The 26,901-nt window shown below is 56.3% G+C and overlaps 7 protein-coding genes across 7 annotated transcripts; 2 read left to right on the top strand and 5 right to left on the bottom strand.

Moving 5' to 3' along the window:
* Positions 1-528: 528 nt before the first annotated feature.
* On the bottom strand, positions 529-2,685 carry IUM83_06298 (putative patatin-like phospholipase; the record flags this gene model as incomplete). The annotated part of the gene is made up of 1 exon (XM_067930493.1): positions 529-2,685. One exon carries the CDS (start codon positions 2,683-2,685, stop codon positions 529-531), a length of 2,157 nt encoding a protein of 718 aa, XP_067800551.1.
* A 266-nt stretch (positions 2,686-2,951) lies between these two features.
* Positions 2,952-4,292, bottom strand: IUM83_06299 (OHCU decarboxylase; the record flags this gene model as incomplete). Its single annotated transcript, XM_067930494.1, has 2 exons — positions 2,952-3,455; positions 3,540-4,292. 2 exons carry the CDS (start codon positions 4,290-4,292, stop codon positions 2,952-2,954), a joined length of 1,257 nt encoding a protein of 418 aa, XP_067800550.1.
* A 1,026-nt stretch (positions 4,293-5,318) lies between these two features.
* IUM83_06300 (uncharacterized protein) lies at positions 5,319-6,651 on the top strand (the record flags this gene model as incomplete). The annotated part of the gene is made up of 4 exons (XM_067930495.1): positions 5,319-5,376; positions 5,543-5,613; positions 5,705-6,245; positions 6,314-6,651. The coding sequence occupies 4 exons, from the start codon at positions 5,319-5,321 to the stop codon at positions 6,649-6,651; spliced, it is 1,008 nt and encodes a 335-aa protein (XP_067800408.1).
* A 371-nt stretch (positions 6,652-7,022) lies between these two features.
* On the top strand, positions 7,023-7,677 carry IUM83_06301 (Transcription initiation factor TFIID subunit 11; the record flags this gene model as incomplete). The annotated part of the gene is made up of 2 exons (XM_067930496.1): positions 7,023-7,337; positions 7,423-7,677. 2 exons carry the CDS (start codon positions 7,023-7,025, stop codon positions 7,675-7,677), a joined length of 570 nt encoding a protein of 189 aa, XP_067800409.1.
* Positions 7,678-7,768: 91 nt separating this feature from the next.
* On the bottom strand, positions 7,769-8,991 carry IUM83_06302 (TKL protein kinase; the record flags this gene model as incomplete). Its single annotated transcript, XM_067930497.1, has 2 exons — positions 7,769-8,209; positions 8,284-8,991. 2 exons carry the CDS (start codon positions 8,989-8,991, stop codon positions 7,769-7,771), a joined length of 1,149 nt encoding a protein of 382 aa, XP_067800403.1.
* A 1,088-nt stretch (positions 8,992-10,079) lies between these two features.
* Positions 10,080-11,404, bottom strand: IUM83_06303 (putative protein kinase; the record flags this gene model as incomplete). The annotated part of the gene is made up of 5 exons (XM_067930498.1): positions 10,080-10,102; positions 10,293-10,363; positions 10,441-10,540; positions 10,637-11,009; positions 11,132-11,404. 5 exons carry the CDS (start codon positions 11,402-11,404, stop codon positions 10,080-10,082), a joined length of 840 nt encoding a protein of 279 aa, XP_067800402.1.
* A 1,386-nt stretch (positions 11,405-12,790) lies between these two features.
* IUM83_06304 (transposon expressed) lies at positions 12,791-14,611 on the bottom strand (the record flags this gene model as incomplete). Its single annotated transcript, XM_067930499.1, has 1 exon — positions 12,791-14,611. The coding sequence occupies one exon, from the start codon at positions 14,609-14,611 to the stop codon at positions 12,791-12,793; it is 1,821 nt and encodes a 606-aa protein (XP_067800401.1).
* Positions 14,612-26,901: the final 12,290 nt, after the last annotated feature.

Raw genomic sequence — 26,901 nt, forward strand, 5'->3', positions numbered from 1 at the left:
CCCAGAACACCTATGCCGAGTGCATTCCTCAAGGCACAGTAAAATGCCCTGGTCTAATAAGTAAAACCATACTGAGATTCCGAGTAGGTGTTGGGTTAGCTGAGCGCGACGATCTGGTCGATGTAGACGCGTTCCGAAATTGGTTCCCAAACACCAACGTGGTCAGAACGAGTTCTGGGCGTGTAATAGCAGTTCACACACTGCAAGCCGGTGAGAGGCTCGTGGTCGTCCTGCAAGCCGCATACAAGTGAGCTCCGTCACACAGGGACCAACGCTGACCTTGTCTACCTCCGTGCGCAGTCCTACAGCAAGAGACAACGTGAGTTTTCCTCACTGGGGCTTCATTCGCAGCGAAATGCATCGGCTATCTACGCTAGGCATAGTGTTCTTGTGAGATAACCAGTTGTAGCTTGGGATAGACGTCACAGTCTTACCCAGCCGTACCTGTTCATCACAACCTACTGTAGAGTTGTGGTAGGCTTTCATGCCAAAACTCTACTACGCATTTATCATTTATTGCCCAAGCATTTAATCAACTTTAGTTGTCTTCTTTTCATCGTCTGCCTCCGTTGTGGCGCTTGGATGAAGCCAATTCTTGTACGAGTACGCAGAGGCGCCGAGCATTTCGTCCAAATGATGGTCGAGACACTTCTCGATGCTGCAAAGGTGGCGAATGTACGCCAATTTAGGCCACACTGCCCGCTGGCCACCTTCGATGTAATGTGTCATGTCTTGCACAGTTGGGTTTAAGATCGCCTTGATGCCGATCGATTCGAGGAAACGGAAGTCGGGGATAATCGTCACGTTTCCCGAAAAGTTTTGCTTGAAGTACGAGCTGAACTGGTGTCCGTAGATTTTCGGGAACAGACCCAAGAAGGCGAGCATCTTGAGTCGGTGACGCACATCTCCAGCAATGACGCTTTCTAACTTGTAAGAAATACTTTTGCTGTTACTGGGCTTGTCGATTTCATCGCTGACAAACGGCACCACATGAGGATTCACCTGTGAGACGATGAAGTTGGTAACGTCAAAGCCGCTTGCCATGGTTTCCATGGGTAGATCGTGTTGAATGCTGCCATCCACCCACTCCTTATTCAGCGAGGCATAAGGCACGATATTGCCCTGGAAATCTCTGGCCATGAGTTGTTTTCCCTTCATAATACCAGGAAGAGAGCAGGATACGGCAACGGCACTCCATAGAAGCACGTGAGGCGTGTTGATATGGCTCAACAGCAACTTCTTCGGTCCCTTATGGCCTGTGATATCGGACGCTGACACTGTAATACACACGTGGCGGCCAGTCTTTAAGAAAGCGTCTTGGAATGTGTAGTACATTGTCTTCTCCTCGGCATTCATGGGCTCACTGTAGTAGTGTTCCGTAGTGCGCTCAAATTCGGATGAAGCGACTAGGAAACCAGTCTTCACGCAGTGTGCAAGTTGCTCCAGAAGCGGTGGGAACCATCGGATGCCAAATGAAAAATAACGCGTCGAGATGTCGCTCACGAGGACGTCGTTTAGCAGCTCTTCGTTAGTCCTGCAAGCGGTGAAAGCCGCAGTGATTGATCCACCTGAGGAGCCCGAGATGACGTTTGGAAGAACGTTGGCATCAAGCAGCGCACGAATTACTCCCATATGATACATCGCAATTGAGCCACCACCACTTAAGCACAATGCCGTCGAGCCAAACGACTGCTTCATCCGTCGGAAGAAGCGTACTTTTTCCGCGTGGGGGAACTTGTCTTCACTGATTCCAGCTAGAGTATCCAACGCGCGAATGACCAGCGCATTGTACTTCGTGATTGCAGTCTTCGTACCGGAGTTGCATTCCAGATGAAGACTCGGTGAGTCAACTCCCAATTCATCACGCATAACCACCGACGCCACGATATAGCGCAGCTCGTCCACATTCACGTTGTCGCCAGCATCAAGTGCACGTGATAGCGTCTCAACATTTCGACGCATCTGCTCAAAGTCGCAGTGCTCCGTGTCCTCGGCGCGTATCGTAGTTTTCCAATTGTCTTTGCTTTCCAACACGTCCAAGTACTGCGCCATCTGCTTCCATTCTCGGTAGCTCTTGGTCGTCTTCATGAGCCGACGCAGCCTCTCGGCCTGCTTGTCACGCACACGGAAGAGCCCCACATACACACCCCACACCGCCAACAACACCTGCTTCACCACCTTCACAGTAACATATAGCGACAGAGAGAGCGCAATGCGCGCCATTTGATACAGCGCCACGATCCACTGCAAGATGATCACAATCTGCAGGCCACAGAACCAGCCCACCCACTTATACTTGCCCACGAGCAGTACAACCGTCCCGATGGTGGCCACCACAGCCAGCGGACGCGCGACCACCTGCGGGTCCGACAGGTCTTCGAGCTTGGTGTGTTGGAGACCTTGCACCACCATCCAGAATTCCGCCAGCGCCTCGTTCCCTAGCGCCACCACGATACCCCTGCAGTGCTGCAAATACTCGTCGAGGTGTGTCGGCGCATCGGCAAGCCACGCAAGCAGCGCCTCGGCCAGGTAACTGCCCAGTCCAAGCACCACGACGATGCCGCCCACCACGTTGGCCACGAACTGCGCGAAGCGGTTCGAGTCCTTCCACTCCGCCTCCTCACGCAGCGCGCGTTGCAGGTCCTCGAGGCTGCGCTTCTTGTTCATTGGCGAGCTGCGCTGCATCCTGGCGGCGGCGGCGGCGCGCTCCTCCTCCTGCAGCGACGCGCGGATCGACCTGCTGGACGCTCGGCGATTTTGAGACTGAGATTTGCTCGCGGCCCGTCTCGCGCCAAAGGGGGTTTCAACGAATTACTTGCGCTTTGTATACTGCGCGCCATGACAGGCAACTGTCATCTTCGACGTTGGTCGCGGCTCGCCATCGACATGGCGACAAGGCATGAGACAGCAAGGCCGCTTCCGACGCACGGTCTTTGAGCTTGAGCTTGGGCTCAAGATGGAGCCACGACACTGCGGTAGGCTCGACCCCGCCAGAGCGCGACGGAGTCGACCAGCCTGACGAGGCGCATGACAGCTTCCACCTGCGACGCGTCGGGCTGTTCGCCCGTGTCGGCGAAGTACGTCTTGAAAGACCACAGCACGAGGTTGGACAGCTCCGTCAGCACGATCTCGCGGACCGTGGTCGAGTACACACCCACAGAGCTCCGGGCTTGATCCGCTTCAGTGTCTGCCGAAGCGCAGGCACCCCACGCGGCTTGCAGCTTCTCCAGCAGCGTCGGGTCTGCGTGAAAGTGGCTGTGGGTCTTCTGCGCTTCGACCTGCAATGCAGCGTTGTCAAACACACCAACGTCTGGCCGTGGCTGCTTTCTACGTATCCTCTTGAGCATCTCATCTCGGTGAGCTACAGCCGCAGACGACAGTTTCGGTGGAGAAGTGGGCAACCGTTCGAGCAGCGCCTTGGCCTCGCTATTCAAAAGTCGCAGCATCTTCTTAGCCTGTCGAGTTATTATACCACACACATCATTTGCCAGTCAGTACGTCCGTTAGGCACAACACCATAAATCCACCGGCGTCGTTACCTGCTTCAAGCGGTGATAGACCGGGAACACCGAGGCGAACGTCGGTGCGTCCGCGATCTGCAGGAACTTTGGCGAGTCTACCTCGATCTTCTGCAGCAGAAACTCCGCCAGCCGCTGATACCCCGCCCTCAGTCTCGCCTCTTGCTTCGGGAACGACTCTTGGATGCGCGCCACGGGCGCGTCCGTCCTGCCGCCTGCGCACAGCTTCTGCTGCTGGACGACGAGCTGCCTCCTCCTGGCGCCCAGCGACAGGTGCTCGCTCATCTTGCAGCAGAAGGCGAAGCGTGCGGACGCCTCTCGCTCCCGCAGCCTCAGGTCCTCCAACCGAGCCTCCAGCGCCCTCAACTGGCGCGGATACTCGAGCCTGGCGGCCGGCGTCTGCTCCCTCGTGGGCTCCAACTCGGTCTCCTGCGCCGCGCGCGTCGCCCGGGCGATCGCCAGAATGCCGCCCAGCTGCTGCTCTTCCTCTCCGTCGCTGTCGCTGTCGCTGTCACGCCCTCCGGCCGCCAGTTCCGCGCGAACTTTACGCGCGCGGCTGATGGCGTCCTGGATCGACTGCTGCATCGCCGAAGTATCCGCTTGCTGCGCGGCTTCGCGCTCGATGACGCGGGTCTCCAGGCCGCGGATGAACGTGCACACGTGCTCGAGGGTCTCGCACTGCCGCTGCAGCGCCAGGGAGCGCAGGCGCACGTCGGCGTCGACGCTGCAGGCCGTGCGTAGCAGCTCGGCCAGCATGGCGTCCTGGTCAGCCATGGGGTGGTTGTTTCTGCCAATCACGGGCGACGGAGGGACTAAAGGGATGTGATTGGTCGGGGCGCTTCAAGTTGCCCTTGAACGCTCGAATGAGCGCAACAAAAACTGTAGACTCGGGAAAGCTTGGCGTTGCTATCAGCAATAGAGACACAGCGACGTTCCAAGTGTGGTTGAGATTACATGTAGTGGGGCGACATCTGAAGGCGACGTCGCTCATCGCTCGCTGCATGTACCATACCACGTGTACATGCAGTCGAGCGACTGCGGCAGCATCGCCACACTCGCTATGCACGAGCAGATCCGTTGATCGGCCTGTACCACGAAATCAGTAGCTGCACAGGACTGTGTTCTCGGTGGCGCTGCGAGCGGTAGGTGTGTGTAGCTACCAAACATCTTTTTTCAGCCATCACCAGTGGCTCAAGTCCTGTGTTGCTCGAGTGGCGGCTTACTTCCTTGCGCGCTCGTCAATAGGTATATGCATGTAGCATTGGTCTCCGCGCGCGCCGGTAAACAACGTAGATTGGACGAGCAGCCTCGACGAATGCATAGTCTGGGCCTCGAACCAAAGACACCGGCCTTCCTTCTCGCCAGCTGAGCTTTCGTCGGGAAGCTGTGATTGCGGGCATAATCCCCACAGCAACAGGAACGGGTTGCCCGTAAGGTACGGGCCTCAACAAGGCATTCCGTCGCTGGAAGCCATTTGCACTTATGGGAGGCAAGTCCATTGCCGCCCGTTTTTCTACCGCTAGGAAGCCCTTCGAGTTCGCCTGGTTATATTCCGGAACACTGTTTCGTTGCGTTCTCGCGCTTCAAGTGTGAAGCAGGACAGATCGGCTGGCGCGCCGAGCTCGGCCCCCTGGAGGCTTGAGAGCAGGCCCTCACTCGCTAACTCGCTCACTCGCTCGCCGCATTCTGTTGTGTGGCTGCCGCCGCTTCTTCCTTGTCCGCTCCCAGTCGCAAAGACGCAGCGAGGCTAACAGCCGCAGTCGAGCCAACACCGAAACCAAGCACCCCCTCGCTCGCTGCATGAGCCGGCAGGAAGCCGGCGGCGACGCGCTCCGTGCGCGCGCCATCGCCGCTCGAGGTGAGCTCATGAGAGCGCTGTAGCTCCGCACGAGTAGGGCCGCACGCACGCGGCGTTTCCCCAAGTATATAGTGACGCGACCGCATTATATAGAGGTCGCCCTCGCGCCGCACCCAACAGAGCGATGACCACGAATGCGTCGTGCTTGTGTTGTATGTGTGTGCAGACCCAGGCCAGCAGCCGCTCGGTGATGCCAACACCAACGCGCAGGGAAATTACGCTCCTCACGACGATCAGGTGGGTGGAAGACGTATTATCTCGGCTGGGCCGAGTGCCATTAGGTTCTTCGCGGTTTAACACGGCGCTGCTGCTGCTGCTGCCTTGATAGATGCGCGCACCGGCAGCATCCCAAACTTTGACCGGCGGCACTAGCCTAGCACAGCCGAACCGCAACGGAGGGGACCGAAATTGGAGCGCGCGGATTCGTGCGTCCATCGCGCGCTTGATGGAGATCGATGGCCTCTGCTTGGGCCCGGAGAGCTACGCCAAGGCGGTCGAAAAGAGGAAAGCAAGAGAGGAGGAGCAGGCCTTCCACGAGCGCGTGGACAAGCTGGAAGCAGCGAGCAAGACTGCCCACGAAGAGTATTGTACCAGGCTGCGAGACGTCTACTCCGCCTCGACAGCAAAGAAAATGAGGCTCACGTCGAGCGAGTCGCCACCGCCCACCGTGACGACGTCGGCGTCGTCGGCGTCGTGGCAGCGTAGGAATGAGCATGCAGCCTTGGACGCATTAGCCGTGGCTGCGGCTACCGAACAGCTTAACCCCAACGAACCAGCACCACCAGCGGGGCTCGCCGCAGCGCAAGCCAAAAAGCCAAAACGCGGCAGCCGACGGCACAATGCGCTGCCGTTAGATGAAGAAGGAGCAGGTGGGTCCACTCTTTCGCAGTTAAGCTCGTCTACATGTATTTACGGACCGTTTTACTGTCTCCGTCAGGAACTGCTCGGAACCCTGTGCTGGTGCACGACCCAGCGCTATCCAATGCCGTCGACAAGCTAGCATGCAAGTTGGCGCAGCTCCTCGACCAGCTGCAAGCCACTTCGGATGCGGCAGCGGCCGAGCCGCTTCTCGCCGCTGCCGCGACGATCGCTCTCGAAGCGACGGAGATGCGTCGCCGCGAGGAAGTGGCTTTGACGCGCATGGTGGAGATCAAGGAGTACCGCCAGCAGATCATGCAGGGACTGCTCGAGTACGCAAAGCGCAAAGAGCAGCGCGAAGTGGACGAAGCGGAAAGCAACAAAGGCGCCAAGGGCGCCGATGATCAACAGTCGTAAGACCACATACTCCATGAATGAGAAAGAAATGTGGCTGAAGTGCTGCATGTAATAAAAGTGCGCGTCATGTCATGTCAAGAGATGCCATGTGTTTGACGGCAACAACGAACAGCAAACAGGCCACAAGGGCACATCGAAGCAGGTTGGTTGGGAACTACGACTCACAATTGCGTTTGCATGTCCACATAGGGCTGTGCGAGCTACAGTAGCTCTATCGGTTGGTTGTCTCGTCATCCAGCGTCAAAAAGGAGAAACCGAATGAATGGACCATTTTCCGGCTAGGTACCGTATACAAAAACTAATTGTGGTGTGGTCCACTCCATTCTATTTTCAAAAATATTTATTTTCGCCCTGCCATCTCTTCGAAAGAGATGGTCGAAGCCAAGACGGAGGACGTCGACATGGCGCTGCCCAGCGCGTCGCAGGACACGGAGGACGAGGAGGAGAGCAAGTCGCTCGTGGCGCGGCACGGAGACGTGACGACGGACGACGACCCGCAGGAGAGCACGGCCGACGAGGAGGAGGACGAGGACGACGAGGAGGACGACGTGGACAGCGACGAGGACAGGGTGGAGCTCTCGGACAGCGCGTCCATGCTGCGCATGATGCAGGGGCTGCCCGAGGACGAGGCGCGGCGCCACGAGCAGTTCCGCCGCTCGCACTTCGAGCGCGGTGCCGTCAAGCGGGTACCCACCGCAGCTGTAGTCGTAGGGCCAACTACCGTAGATGGCAGCTAACATGGCTTTGTTGTTTCTGCTGCTGCTGCTGCAGTGCATGGCGCAGGCCATCCACGAGTGCTCGGCCACGGACAAGAGGGCGCCGAGCGTGACCAACGTCATGGCCATCGTCATGGCCGGCATGACCAAAGTGTTCGTGGGCGAGATCACGGCCGAGGCGCGGCGCATCATGGAGAAGAACGGCGAGACGGGGCCCATCCGGCCGCGCCACCTGCGCGAGGCGCACCGCAAGTACTACAAGCGCCGGCCGCTGGCCCGGGGCCGCAACGTGCGGAGGCTGCTACGGTAGGAGCATGAGCTCCCGATCCTTACGCACTGCAACTAACTACGTAAGCGAAGACCTGCTTTGGTTCACATGTCTATTTAGTCGTCATAAGCATCTATCGTGGCCGCTTCTCCTCGTTCAACAGGCGGTCTTCTTCTCCAGCGTCGTCTTCATCTGCTGCTTCATCTTCTTTGTAGGTGCCGTAGCCGTCGCCACCACCGTGACGGGGCGAGGCGAACGGCGACATGGCGTTGACGCTGTCCTTACTGCCGCGGCGGTGGCCAGCAGCTGCAGCAGGGATCGTGGACAGAGACGAGGAAGCAGACATGAGCTGCGAAGATGGCACGCGTCCAGGCGACTCCGGGTAGTAGTAGTCCTCTTCTTCGCCCTCGGCGAACATGGACAGCAGCCACTGATCCTTTAATATCTGGCTGATCTCCGGGAACGAAGGACGGATGTCCGGGTTTTGATGCCAGCACGAGCGCATGAGCCGGGCTAGCGCTGGCGGGCAGTTGATCGGAATCACAGGTCGAAGCCCATTTACTACTGCCGTCATCTACGAACAGAAAAAAAAACGAGGCAAACGTGAGAACTGGAACACATCAAACGAATATCGATCGAGCTACGGACCAGTTGGAACGGGTTCATTCCTTGGTCGCCATAGGGCTTGCTGCGGGACCAGGTCGAGTACAGCAAAATGCCGAAGGAGTACACGTCACCCTTCGTAGAGCACTGGATGCCACCCATGGTAGCCATCTCGGGGGCCATGTAGCTCGGTGTGCCAACCTCTGCGGTCATGGTCGTAGCATCGGGCTCGATAAGTCTCGAGAGGCCGAAGTCGCAAATATTGACGTCGTCCGTCTCGGAAATAAGCACGTTCGCTGGTTTCAAATCGCGATGTACCACGTTTCGGCTGTGCAAGAAGCCCATGCCGCTTACGATCTGGTTGATGACCTTCATGAAGACAGCTTCCTCCAGAGGGCCTTTGGCTGCAGGGTTCTCAATAAGCCCGCTGAGCGATTTGGGACAAAAGTCCGTCACGATGTACAACACGCGGTTGTAGTAGCTCACGCCATAGAAGCGCACAACGTTCGGATGATGCAAGCGACTTAAAATGCTGACTTCCCGTCGGAAGAAACTCTGGAAGTACTCCTGGCCTGTAACGGGGCTGTACAGACGTTTCACGGCCACCACCGAGCTGCCACCACCGCTGTGAAGCAAGCTTCGGAATACCTGGCCAGACGTGCCATTGCCCACCTCACACTGCAAGGAGAGCGAATCGAACGGTATGAGCCAGTCCCGACTGTCATTGGAGACGAAGTACTCCAGGTCTGCCATATCTGAAATCTCGACGTACTCAGACTGTGAGAAACTGTTTCCACGGTTTAGGAATGGTCCTTGTAATGCATGTGGCTGACGAGCTAGGCGGCGCATCGTACACATGCAGAAGCCCAACGTTGATAGTGCAATGGTGCCCAGGATAGCAACCATCGCAAACGGAAAATCATACGACTCGCAGCCATCACCACCGTAGCGAGCATCGCAGTGACACACGGCTTGCGTGCCAGACATGACGCATTGGCCGTGGCCACTGCAAGCAACCTCGCTCTCCATATACCCGGGGCACAATTGACAAGTCGGTCCGATATATCCTTCGGCACACGTGGTACACGGGAGCTTTCCTTCAAGTTTCCATCCCTCCTGGCAAATACATTCACCAGTGCCATTACGCCCACTCGAGCATGTGCCATGACCGCAGTCATGCGGACACTGTTGGCAATTTTCACCGAAAAAACCCTCCTCGCAATCGTAACAGTCGGTGAGCGAGTCCCAACCTCGATGGCAATTGCACTTCCCTGACCCGTGTAAGCCATCGTCACAGCGCCCTTCGCCACACTTACGACAAGCCACGCAAGTCTCTCCGAAGTAGCCGCTCATGCACCCTACACAATTGTTCGAGTCGGACCACCCAACGTCACAGATGCATCTCCCGTCTCCATCTACTCCGGAGTTGCAGTGACCGTGCGGAGCACAAATTGGACACGATCTACAATGAGCTCCAAAGTGTTGTGGTGCACACTGGCACGACATCGTCATTGGATTGAAGTCCCAGCCGTCGTCACAAAGTGAACATCGGCTTTCAGGGGTATACCCCTCGTCACAAATGCACCCTCCGTCACCGGCATTGGTGTCATTGCAGCGACCGTGGTTGTTACATGTGCGGCACGGCGTACAAGACGGCCCATAAAACCCATCTTCACATTCAAGACAGCGCGACTCCGCCGAAAACCCTTCGGAGCACACACATTCACCGTCACCAAGCAGACCGTAGTTGCACTTGCCACCGTCGCACGGCTTGCACGGCTGGCAAGTTGATCCGAAAAAGGAACGCATGCATTCCATGCAATTGTTGTTCGCGTCAAATCCTACGGCGCATGAGCAGCGGCCGCTACCCATCAGTCCATCGTCACAGTTCCCGTGAGGAAAATTACAATCTGGACACCTCTTGCATTTCTCTCCAAAAAAGCCAGGCAAGCAAGTGGCGCATCGGGTGTCCGGGTCGAAGCCTTCAGGGCAGATACATTTGCCTGTGCCCATTAGTCCTGAGTCACAGTGACCGTCGTTGAGGCACGGCTCACACGTTCGCTTGCACTTTGCACCAAAAAATCCGCTAGCGCAGTCCCGGCAATCTGGAGCAGCATATCCATTTCTACAAAATAGACAAAAATTAGAACACAAAGTCAGACGCCAACCTGTGTACTGTGCGCATCCATTATGCGGTCGTACACGCATGTGCAGGTACGTGGGCTCATATCATTTGCAGCACAACCACACTCGCCGTTACCGAAGCATGCCGTGAGGGACGCGCCATCCCATCCCGGGCACTCTGTATGATTGACAACCGAAAAAATACCCCCCAGTTAGCATCATTACAGTCTTCAGCACGCACCAATCGCCCTCACCCGCATTTGGCGTGCCGTACCTGAATCGTCCTGCGCCTCTAGATAAATATTGATCTCCGCGTAGCCTGCAATCGAGACGCCGACCATGGAGCACACGGGGAAATCTTCATGGGGGCCCTTCCAGTTGAAGTGGATGGAAATCGGCAGGTCGTCGCTCGTGATCTCGGGAATAATCGACTTGCGTCCTTCCGGGCCGATAATCCCGTTGCCCCAGGGCGGAAAAACGTTAAACATGTCGTTGCAGTGCGGGTAGTTCGCAATCAGATACGCCTGCGACGGGTGCACGGGGCTGGCCAGCATCTCCACGCCATTGATGAGGAGGCTGTCCACCGACCCTCTTCCGCCTGCAGGCGACTCCCAGTCAATCTGCTTCACAGCCACCGACAAGTCTGCCTGTAGTGGCAGGTCGCAGCAGTTCGCAGCAGTGAGCGCGGGGAAACCAATCAACACGTACAGCAATCACAGAGCGTGTGAGTCTCCGCATGTGCCACCCAGCCTAGCGGCACCGTCCGTACCTTGCACACAGTCTGCTGCGTGAGGCTCAGGCCCGCGAAGTGCACGGGCTCCAGCGGCGAGAACACGCACGAGTTGTTGGCCCAGCCCAGACAGCGCGCGATGACCTGCGTCTGCTGCACCAACGCCTGCACCTGCGCGGTGGACGCCACCGCCGCAGTCCACAGCAGCGCCGCGCAGTAGAGCGGCCAGCCTATCCGCGGCCGCTGCGTCCTGCTACACCCGCGGCGCATCCTGCCGTCCCGCCTGCCCATCCTGCCGTCCTGCTGCGCCATGGCGGCCCCAACGCGGTGGCCCCGAGTGGTCCAGAGTCTCCGTCTCTGGGGCCCGCAGCCGCTGCTCGTGCGGCGCCGCGGCGGCGGTGGATGCTCCTGCGTGTTGAAGAGGCGAGCTGCCACTGCGTCCGTCGGGGGCGCCTGCGTGCCTGCCTGCTGCTACCGGCCGACCTGCCTGCCCTGCCCTGCCCGCCTGCTTGCCTGGAGAGAAGACGCTCGGCGCGCGACCAGCAGCGGAGCGGAGCGGAGCCTGATGCGATCGATCGCTGCAGTGCGGAGAAAGAGAGGAGATGGATGCAGGCAGGAGCTCTTTCGGGCCGAACCAGATCGCGCAAGGCGAAGGCGTAAAAAGTTAGAACCTGGCTATAGCGATGATTTTTATGTATACTCAAATATATATCTGAACCACCTGGTGGTGTTGACCACGTTGATTAATGTTACAGATGCAATAGAGAATGGATAACGAGACTACAATATATCAAATACTGCAGGTGGTCTTCTAAATTTCGTTTTTACGCGGCCTTTTTACGGATCGCCCGACTTTTTACGCGGCACTTCAACACCTGGTGCACTGCAAGTGCATCTTTTGCCGCCCTGTGGACGAATGAGCCTGCAGCGGAATGCCCGAGTGGCCTGCACGCCGCTTTGGGCGAGAGGGAAATTCCAGTGCGCAGACAGTGGCCGCGGGTGTGCGGGCGGCTTCAACCTGCGAGGGAAAACTGTGCCCGGTGCCCCGAGTCCCAACGCAGCGCCTCGCCGCCGTTCAATTCGCTGATCAACGGACCCGGCGGGCGGCCTCTCGGACTGGGCGGCAATGGGGCTGCAATCGTGACACGACAGCGTGGCGGCGCCGGCTTGGCAACAGTCTGACGGAGGAGAGTCGAAGGCGGTGTCGCCAGTCGCCGATACACGTAGGATAATATACTATGTACAGTAGTCAGCAGCAGTGAGTCAGATCGCCGGACAAGATACTCGGCGTGGACAACAATACGTCCAGCTCGCAGACTCTCTGCAGCCTACTGCAGTCGCTACAAGTTGAGCATGGCTTCATTTCCATGCATGCCTGGCCTACAGTTTGGGCAAAATGCGCGTGCACCGTCGCCGTGTAGCTGCAGGGCCAGCTGGGGATCCGTTTTGCTCAAGTTGAAGCTTGTTGTTTTTCACGGGGCTCGAGAAATTATCTTCAAGGCTTTGCGAGGTGTTTGAACGGCATGAGCAGAGGAACGCGAGCGTGAGAGAGTACAGGTGTTGTGTTCTATTGTGATAAGGTTATCGTACTTGCGCTGGGCGCATTTGTACAAGGCTCGTTGGCCTGTGCGTTATGTTATGTTTCTATCGTTTTCTAATGTGTATATCTTCATCTCGGGCCCCTCGTCCACGCTTCGCTCATGCCAGGTCGAGCAGCATGTCGAAGCAGTCGTCGGAGATCTCCCGGATGCGCTTGTTCCAGTGGGAGGTGGCGTTATCGTGCAGCGCGGACGCGATCTTCTCGCGCAGGGCTTGGTCGCAGGACAAGTACACGCTCATGAGCTGGAAGTTCCCGCACATGTTGCACGCCTCCTGGGCCACCAGGAAGTGCGTCGACTGGATGCAGGCTTGAATACGCGTGAAGGCACGGTGCACCACGTCGGTGGGGAACATAAGCCCGATTTGCATGAACTGCGAGAGCAGCCCCGCCGTGAACCGCACGAAGAACAGCTGCAGCTGGACGTTGCGCTGAGGCCACTTCAGCAGCATCCAGCGGAGGAATTCTTCGCCGTGCATCGGGGAGAACGCGGCCATCCGGTTCACCAGCTCGCCCATCGCGCGGTAGGTCGTCGCCTCAGCAGAGTCGCTGCACTCGGCGAACTTCTCGAGCTGGTTGCGGTTGGAGTCCGAGTTGCCGGTGCCTCCAGGGGAGCTGCGAACCAGTAACCGGATCGCGCGCATGATCTCGCTGCACAGAGCGCCGATGGTGTCGCGGATCTGCTCGTCGCTGCTGCCGAACACGTCCGGATTGTACCGTGCGTCTCTTTCAATGACATCCATTGCGACGTTCAAAAATGCAAGGATGCCCTTGACAGTGACGAGGTCCTTGCCTGACTTGCGGGGCTCAATTTCCGCGAGACCTTGATGCTGGAAGATCGCCAAAGAGGCCGACGACGCCGCTGCCAAAATGCAGGACCGCATCTCCGGGATAGTGCGAAAGATCGCGTTCACCACCGCGAAGCGGTCGTACTGGGCGAGCACGTCCAGCTTGACCATGCTCAGCATCTCGTGAGCGATCCACTGTGGCGTGAAGAACATCTCCTGCAGGATCTCTGCCGCCGTGCCGCGAGCAGGCATCTCGTGCACCGCGGCGTCCAAGCCGAAGAGCATGGTCGTCAGCGCGGCCTGAAACTTGAGCAGGTCGATGTCCAGGACGCCGCTCTTGGGCTTTTGGGCAGCGGGCATGTCGACGATGTCGTCCTCGTCGAAGTGGAAGACGTCCTCGTGCTGTGCGCCGCCGAGCAGCAGCAGATTGAGCTCCTGGGTCACTTCCACGTCGGGGAACAGCAGACACATGAGCTCCAGCACGACTTCGTCGGCGTTGAGCGCGTCCACGGCGTTGGCGCGCTTGCCCTCGTGCTTGCGGCGCCCCACGCGGCGCTTGAACTTGCGCTTGGGGGTGCCCTCGGCGACCATCTCGGGGGACGAGCCCAGCTCGTCGAAGTTGTCGTGGCTCAGCAACTGGCCCGACTCGTTGAAGATGCGCGCGCTCTCGAAGAGCGTCATGCGTCTGGGCTCCTCTTGTGCTGCTCTCCCCGTGTAGGCCGTGGAGGGAGCCGAGGACGCGAGCGTCAGCGAGTCCATGGCTTCGTCCAGCAGCTCGTCGCCGGGCGCGGCCATGGCCGGCGGCCACGAGGTGGCGGACGGCCCGGAGCGGCTCAGCTGCGCCGCGTTGCCGCCGCGTGGGGCCGGCCGCTGCTGCGCCGGGATGTTGATGTTGCGACGCGCGCTGCGCGAGGGTGCCGGCATCCACGCGTCGCGCTCGAGACGCATGACGTCGGCGCGGTGCTGGTGGTGCGCGTGGTGCTTGAAGCGCGGCTCGGCGCGGCTCTCGGCGGAGCGGCGGCCGGCGTCGCGCTGCAGGTGCTTGAGCTTGCGCTGCAGCTTCCAGTCCGTCTCCTGCAGGACGCGCGGCGACGGCGGCGGCTGCGTGGGCGAGGTGTCGGCGGCGGGGGACATGGTGGCGGCGCGGGCGCGGGGCTGCGGGCAGCGGCAGGTCTGCGCGGGGAGCGGTAGTGACTCGGGAGGAAACGGTAGAATGGCGACGTCAGCAGCCGATCGGACTGCAAGTCGCGGCGTTGAGCGCCCGCACACCGGAGTTTGTATGGCCCACGGCTCTGCACGGGGCTCCGAATGCATTTCCGTGTTTGGGCGGTATGCGACGCAATAGAGTTCGTAAATGTAGTGGGTGATCAACCCTACCGCAGCTAGAATTCAAACTTGAAATCCCGAAAATCGGCGCGAGAATCCGCAGATTCCCGCGGTCGTTTCGCGATACGCCAGCAGCGCTCAGCTGAGGAGAAAGATACATTTTGTCCTGCCTTGGCCGCCCGGCCTGCGGGGAACGCGATCTTTCCGTCGTGTCGGCGGCGGACGGCGCGCGCACTTGAATTCAGACCGACCAGTCTCTGTGAGGTTGTGAGCAGCGCCGCGAGCAACGTTCTCCTGGCGCAGCGGCGAGATGGCTCCCCGTCCCCGCTGCCTGCTGCACAGCACAGAGTCTGTGACAGCGCCGACGTGGTGGGCTGGCCGGTCTCTGTCGGTGACGTCGCCGATTGCTCCGCAGCAGCAGATCCGCTTCAACTTGCGCGCAGCCGTTTCTTCCGGCAGTCGAGGATAAGATTCGCGAATCCCAAGATACGACGACCAGGCCGGAGACGCGCGGCGGCGGCGCCCGACGGGGACGCTGCTCTGAGCCTGCGGCCACAGCTGTGCGGAACGTATATTATGCTCTTGTGTGCGCGCTTTGCTTCGCTCGTGAGAAGATGCCTGGACGAGCGCTAGACGCGGTGCAGAGCTCGGCGGTTTCGCACACTAGTGACTTGCGAAGCTGGAGAGGACAGACCCTATTTCCTGCAATGCCTGTCCGATAGACCATGTCCACAGGGCCTATCCCCTCGAAGTACTCCAAGTACAGTGCAGCATACACGCGTTGAGCGCACAGCAGCGGCAAGACGATTTTGCCACAGAGTAGTATTTAATGAGCCGAAAGGGCGCGACCGTTTCCCGTGGAACTCGACCAGCGAAAACGTACATCATGTACGTTGCACGCGCTACAGGAGACGAAGTTCGCAGTCAACGTAGCGAAACGCGAGTCCTGGTATGTACTCTGTGACAGTGGCTGTCCGCTCTTCAATGCAGGCAAGGCTAGATTGCAAAAGACCAAACCACTGCAAAAATTACGATGCTGTGCAAATACCACATGCACAGCGATTGAAAGACGACGAAGTACAGTACAACAATTGCACGCGACTCCCACGCACAGCTTGCTGAGCCGTCTGCACGACGAACACACATTTCGACGCAGCAACGCACTGGAGGCTGCCGCAATCTGGCGACATTTTGTATTCGCCATCGCTGTGGTACAGTCAGAGGTCGCAAATGATCAACCGTGCCCGAATGGGTAGTAAATTTACCGAAATTGCTCAGCATCTGGAAATGGTCGGGTACGGTCGCCCGACCAAAACTCAGCTATTGACATTTTGCGAAATGGTTCAGCCGCTTGCGTGAACCATTTCCGAAAATGGCCAACCATTTCTGAAATGGTCGAAATGGTCGAAATGGTCGACTATCCGCAACGGCATGCTTCCCCTCAGTCTTGAATCTTCCCCAGAGCGCACACTTAGAAGGCCAAGTATTTAAAAATAGCTATGAGGGAGGGAGAGGAAGATAAGGCGTGCTTGGGGATGGGGGGAGGGAAAGAAGAAGTTCTCCCTCAAACTAAAGCTCCTACAGCGGTACACGTGGCTATCCCCCTCATATTCTTTATACCCTGACTAATCCGATATACCATTAATTAAGTACCCATCATAAATGGGCTTTACGCTCCCCTTCCTAATTTGATAGGGACTTCCTATCGTGCAAGTCAACGACCCCAGCGTCCTCGTTGCTCATACCCCAGCTTCTCCGATGCTGGTTCTCATGCCGCAAGCGCCTTCCGTCTTGGCTGTAGTGGTAACCTGCTTGACATAACGTCCGTCACTATTAAATTTACACCGTTTTCAATACTCCACTTATACCTCCCGACGTCGACTAGGTCGACCAACTTCAACGAGCCTGCGCGTAGGGCCTGCTAATCTGGTCCCCATGGATCGATCGATTCATGTTCGCTCGTACTACTTTGGCGGTCGTCTTCCCCGTGAGGCTTGTCGTCGTCCCCGTGAGGCTTGTCGTCGTCTCCTCGAAGCGCGTCATCGGGTTCTCCCCAAGCAGAGCTCCGTCTTCCACAAAAAAAAAAACACAAAATAAAATGTACTTTGATAGAGTGTAACCCGGATCAAACTCATCTAGAATCAGGTGCACTTCCCCGCTGACGGGTAGGACTGTGAACCTTCAGCCACACAACCGGTCTACGATCTACGAACATTCACGGGCGGTAAAGTCGTGTGGAGTAGCGTCTTCGCAGAAATCCGCATGGTAGTTCTACACAAGCCCGTCGCCACAGTACCAAACCATTATCTTTCCAGGTTACGCAGGTTTGGATAATGGCCTCCGTTTGCCTGCTACCACACAAAAGGGTTCACATCACTGTTCCCTATACCAAATAGCTTCCAAGTATCGTGTAAACCCCTTTTTGCACTCCGTTTCAAGGTCCGTAGCTGCGAGAGGAACAACATCCGGGCCGAACATGTGACGATACATGTAACTGCGGTGCTATTCTTCATAATCTTGAACGGGAGCTCGACTGTGTATCCCGATTTCTTCAGCTGGAAGATTTTCTTTGGCCAGCTCCACCATTTCCTGCACAAACTCGTTGCTCGCAACCAGTTTGTCGGCAGTGCTAACGTAAGTCATCGACTTTCCCACCTGCGGATTCAGAAAAACGACCCACCTGAGTTCACTTTTCTCTAGGTGTTCGAATCGCTTCACACACAGATAAATCATTACCTTGAGACAATTGTCCATCATCGGAATCGTTCGAGCCACGTACGGTTCGTCGCCAGCTTCGGCAGCAATACCAGTAATCAAATTGACCCTCTTCAAATGCTTACGGATTCCAGACAAGGCAGGAAGAACGAGAGGCATCGTACGGAATGATTAGACACCTAGCGTTTCTGATGCGACAGCGAATGGACCTAAAAGTGCGTGAAGGCACTTTATAGTAAGCCATTTCTCACTAATAGGACGACGCAACTTTTTCGCCACGTCATTAAACGCTTTGCGGCCTTCGGGCTGCTTGGCAAAAGCGAAAATTTTCACAAGGGTACCCTCCACCACTGTCCTCCTCTGTAACATTTGCAAACAGGAATTCCAGCGGGTGGCATCGTCGACGATTGATTTTGTAACGTCGTGATCTTTGATGTTACAAGTCTCAACTTGAGATGCCAATCGATTACACCCCTTCGCCTCTTTTATGAAGTACACAACAAGAGTGCGAGAATTAGTCGGTCGAAATGTCAAACAACTCTCCTCTTTTGGCGTTGCATGGTGTAAACAGTAGGCCGTTTCCCACTTCGGCGCACGGGCGTAGCGCCTCGTCGTCAATCACATCTCTTTCATTTCGTAAGTCAGGAGGAAGTAGAGATTGTTGGTAATATGGCTCCAGTAAACTCTGCTCTTGTTGATGCTGCTGCTCACGGGTGACTTGTTGCTGATGCTGCAGCTGCGTTCTTGCGGCTTGCACTGGTAGTGCTGACGCCGATGTAGGGCCGAACGAAAGCGAGCGATGCACACGGCAAGGCACTGATGGTACAGGAGGGCCTCGACACCAAATGTTTGATTTTGTTGTTTCTGAAGCTCTCTCCCCCCCGAGCCTCCTGCATGGCTATAATAGGCTTTAGCTATGCCCATACAGTTTTGAAGTATGTAAGCATCTCGAAAGCTACCGAGATGACACTTCATTTATATTATGGAAGGCTGGCAACCAACTCACTACCAGACGTCGCAGAAGAGTAGAAGAAAAGAAAGGGTTCGCGAACGCTCAGAGACTGAACGTTCACACCTTTACTGACGGGGCGAGTTCGCGCCCAAACCACGTGGAGGCTCCGCTTTTCGTGCGCGTTGAGCGCATTCGTCACCTTCTTCCTATACAAACTCCTAGTCATTTTCTCACATCCCCGTTTTTCTAAATCGCTTTCTGTTGTCAGTTGCAAAGAGGAGCCCAATGGCGCACAACTACAATCTCCACGGCCCTACCTCTTCGACTTCAGTGCTGTTATGGAGGCAGAGACGTGGGCGAGGTGGGGCTACTGCAGAAGGCAATGCTCTGCCCGGAGTGCGCCCAGTCAATGTACCCGAACGTCCGGACGCGTTGCTGGTGGTGCTGCAAGAAAATCCGCCACTCCGATGGCAAACAAGAACAATTCAGCATCTTCGTGAACTCGTGGTTCTCGAAGATGAAGCTACCCCCCCAAGCACTACGTCTCATGTTCATGTTCGCATGGTGCATGCGGGCACCCCGGACCCGCTCACATGGTAAAGGTCTGTGAAAACACCGGTTCGGACTGGTACGCGTGGTGCCGCGTGCTGTGCTTCAAGGATATGTTAAGTGGAGAATTTGCGAAGCGGTTCATGCGAGCTGTGGTTCTATGCGTGATGGCAATTGAGGCGAGTTGTTCGATCAGAAGTAGACGAGATGGCGTGAGTAGGAGCGGGCGATAGCGGTGGTGCGGAGAGCGTGCGAGTGGTGCATGTGGGTGAGTGGTGGCACGCGTGTGTGTTGGTTAGGTGAGTGTTCAGCCTTCCCACATAGTCTAGGCGGTTAGGATAGCTGGCTCTCACCCAGCAGACCCGGGTTCGAGTCCCGGTGTGGGAACACCTTTTGCTAACGGTTTTGTGCTGTTTTCATCTACTCTTCCGAACTGGACGCCAGCCATATATACATTAATGGTCTGTCATAGTTGCAATAAGTACGACAGCCTTTAAAAAGATATATGTTAGTGTTCAATGAGGAGGCGCGCAGCGCGCGCCCCGCTCGTAGAATGGCAGCAGGCAATGCCTGTCTGCCAGTCGAGTAAATGAATAATGAAAGAAAAACCTCGTTAAGGTGTTAATATTTATATTAGCAAGTACGAGAGGAAAATGTTCAGATCGCCAGCTGCGATCTGGATAGTACAGGCAGAGAGCTGCCTGCCATCCATAGTGCGATGACGACAAGAAACCGAGGAGTGAGCTGTCAAGGACGCAGTCCGAAGACGAGTTCGCTTCCGCTTTTGCCTCCAGGTACCGGGCACGGACCTAGAGTAGTAGGCATAGGAATAATAGGTTGAGAGTAATATATTGTTGTGAGTTACCTACAGTATTCTGTTCATTTTAACATTTCAAGTAACATGAGCAAGCCCCAAGTTGACGAGAGTTCGGTCGACTCGCTGCGGTTCACCGGAAAGCCTATGCACTTCGCATCATGGAAGAGCAAGCTAGTCATCCACCTCAAGGCGTTAATCGAGCAACGCGCGCTGGAGGAGCTGCCGCACAAGCGTGCAAAGCCGCTGACTGAGTTCGAGGATTTGCTCGAGAGTCAGCCGGTAATGCCGCCGCGTCCTCCTGCAGAGGATAAAGACGCGGCATGGCAGCACGATTTGCACGAGACGCTGCTGAGTCAGCAGTCGTCGTACATCAAGCGGCTGCTGTGCGAGACGCTGCCTGGCGATTTCAAGGGAATCGCGACCAAGCGCATGGACGAGCCCGTCCATGTAATTTGGCGGCTCGTTGAAAAACAGTACAGCCTCAGCAACGCGGCAGGCGTCGTTGGTCTGGTTCGGCCGTTCATGGAGATGGTGAACACCGATTTCAAGAGCGTGGGACAGCTATTTCAAGATCTCAACAGTGTGCGTAGCCAAGTTAGCGTGAACGCGCACGAGGCTCTGCACAGCCACATGACCTCCCAGCTTATGCTGGTGATGGTGCTCGGAGTGCTTCCGAGGCAAATGTGGGGCTCTTCGGTTGAGCTGACCCAGAATGGGTTTACGCTCGAGAAGGTGAGCGGCAAGCTCAATGCCATCTTCGGCACCAAGAGCAAGATCGAGATCTGGGATCTGGCCAGCGGAAAGGCGGTCAACCATGTCAACGCGGCTCCTGCAAATCCGAAGGGGCCTGTGCTTGGCAAGCGCAAGGCCGTGGACGGGCCGGTGCGCGATTTGCACTACAACATTGGTGCAATGAAGTGCCACTACTGTGGTGGTGAGCACAACAAAATGGACAATGTTGGGCCACACAAGATGATCAACTGCCCCAAGCGTGCACTTGACAAGGCAGCTGGCGTGCACCGCCGGGACATCTGGTCAAGGCCAAGCCGCCAGGCTCGCAAGGAAGTCCACGAGCCAACGCCCAAGATGAGGGGCAACGGCAAGGGAAGGGCCAAGGCCAAGGTGAGACGTGACGTCCCACTGGATGAGTGCCTGGCTAAAGCCGTGGCGGTGGACGCGTGCAACGCTGAACACGGCGCGTCACCAGCGACAGCTGATGGGTACACGAGCCCGCCTCCGAGCAATTTCGAGGTGGCCGTGACCCCGGGAAAGGGCACGCTGCCCTTCAGCGACGAAGACGAGCCAATGGATACCGTCGTCAACGCAGTGAATGCTGACGCCACGGGCAAGGCTCAAGGCGCAGGTAAGGAACCGGACGGCGACGTGGACATGGAAGAGCAGCCAGGCAAGGACAGCAATCAAGAGATTGCTGAGACGACGAAGTCCATCGCCGGTGTGCTGACTGAGCTCGAGAAAAAGGTGCGAAGTTTGTATCCATTTCTGTTAGATGATGAAATGTATCTAACCACAAATTCTTGGGTACTTGACTCAGGGTGCGGGCATGGCCTAACCAGCGAAGCAGCGCGGTTTGTGCGGAAGGAGCCCAACACCCAGTACATGTTTACATTTGCACAGGGCTCTAAGCATTCAAATTCACATATTGGTACAATAAAGTTGTATTTGCATGGTCCACGAGGAATTAGACCTTTTCTGTTCGGAAATATTGCGTTAGTACCGGACGCTACCTCGAACATTCTGAGCGAGTTCTGGCTCAGGCGCGGTGGGTACCAAATTTTGGGATCCTTAACTGGCGAGTACAAATTTGTACTTTTCAAAAACGAATTAGTTTTTGTTGCGATAGCTATCAACGGGGCGTATTATATGCAAAATAAAACGCTGCAAGAAAGACAACTGCTGTGTAACGCAGTGAAGCAAGGGCCCTGTAAGCCGCTAGCTCACCTTAATAATAAATGGTTTGAGCGCACACTGCAAGAGCGGCATGTCAAACTAGGCCACCTCAATAAAGAGGCAGTTGTTGCGATGCTAAGCGCAAAGTTAGTGGCTGGAATGCCAAAATTACCCGCGTCAGGTCTAAGAAAAATTCCGTTCTTCTGCACAACGTGTGCAGAGATGAAGAAACGGAGGATGTCCTACCGGAATGCGAGGGGTTCGAGAGATGAACACCCGATTAGCACCATTCACATGGACACAAACGGCCCCATGAAAACAATTGGGGTGTATGGCAGCTGCGGGAAAATTAAATACTTTCTGAGCATCATTGACGACAACACGTCATGGCGTTGGACTTATGTCCTGCGCAATAAGAAATAAGTATTTGAGAAAGTAGATGAGCTACTTTTGCAGCTGGAGCGTGAGGGAAAGTTCACGATTCGTCGGCTCAGGTCCGATGGAGGAACTGAGTTTGTGAATGCAGCCTTTAAAAGCTTTTGTAAAAGCAAAGGAATTGTATTCCAAACATCGAATGCCTACAGCCCTGAAGAGAATGGTGCTGCAGAGCGAGATCATCAGAGCAAACTGGACAGAGTTCGCTGCGCATTGAAAGACGGTGATATGGCACACAAGTGGTGGCCAGAGGCACTTATGTACATGACGTATGTGCAAAATCGCACACCTATGGGCGGTTGGGAAATAAGCCACCGTATGAGATGGTGTATGAGACACCTCCCAACGTGAGCAAGCTACCCGTGTGGGGCTCTGTGTGCTTTGCGCATATCCCTGTCGTCCTAAGAAAGGACAAGAAGCTGTCTGCTCGTGCCGTAAAGTGCCGGTTCCTCGGAATCTCGGAGGAAACGAAGGGTTATCGACTCTGGGACATGTACAACAACAAGCACATTCACGAGACGTGCTGTTCGATACGACCAATGTAGCCACCATGGCCCAGCGAGCGTTCGGGCAGACTGATGAGGCCCTCACAATTGAATCTGCCGCGCGAGAGTTACCCGCAGCAGAGGGAGCCGATGCACTTGCAACCGAGTCTACGGGAGCAGTGGGAGCTGAAGAACCTGTGGAAGGGTCTACTGGTGCAGTGGGAGTTGAAGAACCTGCGCAGGCCAGTAACCCAGCAGTGGGAGCTAAGAAACGCCGACGTGCGGGACTCGTGGATACGTGTCGTGTAGGAACACGCGCTAATATATATAAGGCACACTTCCCCACCAACAACACCCACGAAGTCACCGAAGACTCAATGGGCTTGTTAGGGTTAGAACCTGAAGGCCAAGGAACTTTCCCTTGCACTGGGTTGATGTTTCCCCTGTGTACCGAGCTTCCGCTAGTCGACTGACGGAAGACTCAGCGTCACTAGCCACGAGCAAAGGCTAGCACGCTCTCACACACAAAATATACCTCGCAGGCCCTCAGAAGGAAGGGTCCCGGCCTTTAACGGCGTGATACGAGGGTGCCGGAGCTATACTCCGGCGGGAAGAAATAAATGGAGTGCGCCCTCGCTCCTCCAGCTCCTGGCGACGACTCGTCGCTACCAATATACCAGCCACTGACTCTTGGCCCTGCCAGGGATGAACACACGCTACACTAGTAGATGTGCCCACCGACAGTCATAATCCTACCTACCAGGTTTACCTTGAGCTGCAGGTCGTTCACTGCAGGCACCGGTGTCGCCCTTGCGTGGTTGGGAGGAAAAGCTGTTCTGTTATTGTTGCCCGAAGGCTTATCTTGTCTTCTCTTAAGTTTCCTATCGATCAATACAAATATCAAGTATAAACGCGTCCGTTTTTGGACCGCCAGTTGTAACTCACGACTCTTCGGCGCTTTCTCTGCGACGTGGCGGCGTTACCGACGACTCAAACGGCCGTTGAAACGCCACCGACGACTCGGGACAGGCGCCGATGACTCATAGGTTCGGATCTTGCCAGTAAGTTCGCCCCGTACTTAGCGAGCTGCAACCGCCGGCGCTTGACTTGGGACCGTCGACGAGTCATCGTCACCGGCCTATTTAGGCCAATCAGCGATCGGGGGGTTTGGTCCAATGTCTGGCGATGGGTTGTGAATTGCCAGTCGGCGCCGGCGCCTCGAGTCTTCTCCGCACCCTGTCTCGGCTGCATTTCTCGACACCACAACTGCCCCCACCACTATGCGAACCATTGTCTGGCGAGCGTCGTGGTGCTCCTTGTGTCTGCTTCAACGCTCGTGGTGTCCAGCGCTCTCGTACAGGTCTCGCGAGCTTTGCCTGTCTTGACTCAACGAATGTACCCATTTCTGACTTGGTAGCACAGGCATATGCCACCGTAGGCATCCGCGAGGCAGGTGTGTCTTCGAGAGTCGCTGCTGTCGATGCAGCAGCTCGTACTAAAGCTGTAGCGATCCCTCCCGACGACTCGCAAAGTCACGTCGCAGCCAGGGTCATCGGCTGCTGAGTCTTCGGCAGCTGAGTCATCGGTGCGGTTTTCTGCTACAGCGCCATGGCACCTAACACCGCATCGACTCCGGAGCAGCTTCATTTCCTTCTGCTGCTTGGTGAATCTGAGGGTGCACGTGCCCTACTAGCCGATTGCACGTCGTGAAGGCTCAGAGCCGCGAGCTCCAGCTGACGCTGACAACGTGACACCCAGTGACCGCTCGAACTGTCTCTGGTCAGCCAGCTGGTTACCCAGAAGCATATGCTGATCACTTGATTGACACCTGCTGATTACGCGGATGAGTTTGTTGAACCCGTGAACATCGTGTTGGTTCCGGCATCCGAGTCGTCGGGAGCCGCCTGCGCACTCCCGGGGCAGCTTGTAAAAGTAATTGCTGCCATCAGTGTCGTCGTCAGGGTGTCGTAGTCTGTAATAATCCATCGATTTTGTGATTTCCATCCAAATTGGCCGCGTTCAGTCTCCATGTAATCATGCAATACTGCAGTAGTCATCTTCGTCTGTGGCTTGGGCTGCATTGCCCCAAGTACAGGTCATGGTGGCGACGAGTCTTCGGCACCTATTCCGCTTCAACAACCAGGACCATTTGCGGGTGCTGACCGCTAGTGGCTCAAGGATCGGTCGTCCAAACGATTTTAGGCACCCATACTCGAGAAAGAGGGCTTGAGTCATCAGTTGCATCACGCCCAACATCAAATCCAAGTCGTGAGTCTTCGGCGACGCTTGGAGCGGCTCGGGACGTTAGTTGAATGTCATAATTGCACGTCCGCTTCAATTGAAAGTCGTGACCTGATAACTTGAGCTCGCATTTAAACTTGGTCACGGCTGGGAACATATGGTTGTGTGGATGCCCCTGTCTCTTGGTGGGCAGTGATTTGCCCCGCTCCATGTACTGCCAGATGTGGTTGCCTGGTACGATGAGAGCTTCTGGAACGCGGCGTTCTTGTCCTTTGTATGAGTAAATCAACCAGTGGGCGGACGACTTGTTGTTTTGAGTCGTCGGCCACGGTGGCTTTGCCTTCAGTGGCTTGCTGCGAGGTCTGGTTTGCTTCTTTTTCACCTCAGCTTGTGCGTGAGTCGTCGGCATAGTGGCGAGAGCCTCCGTATACATAAAAACAGAGTCGGGAACATTGGGCTTGTCACACATCGTCGCGATAAATGTCTGTTCAGGTACCGCCAATGAGTCGTCGGGGGCACGGGCAGGTATCGTTTGAGTCATCGAGGCATGTCCCGGCGCTCCGTTTGCCTTCTGTACTTCCTCGCCACCATGCGCCGTCGACTCACTAGTACTCGAGTCTTCCTCAAGTGCTTCCGAAGATATGACAACATCCTTTTCGGCGTTGGTCACCTCCGCTGAGTCGTCGGCGGTGGCAAGGAGGTTCCGGTAGTGCTCTTGCACTGCTGATTCCGAGTCGTCTTCCACCGGCGAGTCATTGGGGTTGTCACTTCCGTCGTTAGCATCGACATTTCCGCCTTCTTGCCCCTTAGCTGCCGCTTCTGGACGTCGCAGGATGCCCCTGGGCGTGGGGTAGCTCGGTCGCTCCACTATCGGTTGTGGTTCGACTAACCACTGTTGATAGCGTTCAGCCTCCCACTTCAGCAGGGTCTCATCACGCGCTTTCTTGTCCGACTTCTGCACCGACCACCATCCCATATGCTCGCCGTGTAATAATCGCACTGCAGTAGCGAGTCGTCGGGGCATGTCTCCGTGCACTGCACTTATCAGCGAGTCATCGGCAGTATCTCCAATCACTTCATCATCATCTTCTCCACTTGTAACACCTTCACTGAGGCTTCTGCCTCTCTCCTCTTCAAGCACCGTCGTTATCACATCGTTGCCTTGCTCATTTTTCGTCCATTCGCTCTTGCCCACGAAAGCGTAGATACACTCCGCTTCAATCGCAGGCTCGGCTAACTGTGGCAGCCCGATTGGGACCAACCCAGTCGTAGTTGGCGGGCTGCCTAGTTTAAATGATCCGAGAAGAGCAGCTCCTGGAGCTCGGGCGTGAGGTATTTCTTGTCCACCTTGGTGTGGCGATGCGGGCTCCAAAATCAGGGAATACCCTCGCGGCTAGACCTCGATCTCAGACCACTCAACTCAGAATCTGAGATTAGATCTCAGATCCCAAGCTGGGTGAGGCGTGTGTTCCTCACTCTTGCAATCCCTTGACTTGGTTCTTCCTAAGGCTACGCTGTGGGCCCAGACTTGCGTCGGCCACACCAGCTGCCTCCGAACTCGACAGTTCCCAGATGCCCCCAGACGAAGCTTGCTCCTTGCTTGGAAGGCCCTTGTACGCACGTGCTGAGTCCGCTGTGCCCCGTTTTCTTGAATATAAACACGTTCACTCCACACACACTTAGTCCACTTCTCTTCTCAGGCCCTTGGACTCTGGACCTTAACAGCCTCCTCCTTGCTCAGCGACTCCGGCTTCGAGTCGCTTCCAGTCACGACACTTCCTCCGGCGGCTCAGACTGAGAGCCGCACAACGGTCTTCACTCGCCCCTCAGACCAGAGTGGCCCCGAGAGTTGGCTCGGTCTGAGCCTGCCTTGATCCAGGGTTCTCGCTCTGCACCCTGGGACTTCCGCGCACCACGCCTTGATGTAGGCGACACAGCGAAGCTGGGAACCACTATCCCAGACTATTCGCGCCACACGGATACCACTAGCAACCCC

Source organism: Phytophthora cinnamomi (assembly GCF_018691715.1).
Source record: "Phytophthora cinnamomi strain GKB4 chromosome Unknown Contig1, whole genome shotgun sequence".
Taxonomy (NCBI): Eukaryota; Oomycota; class Peronosporomycetes; order Peronosporales; family Peronosporaceae; genus Phytophthora; species Phytophthora cinnamomi.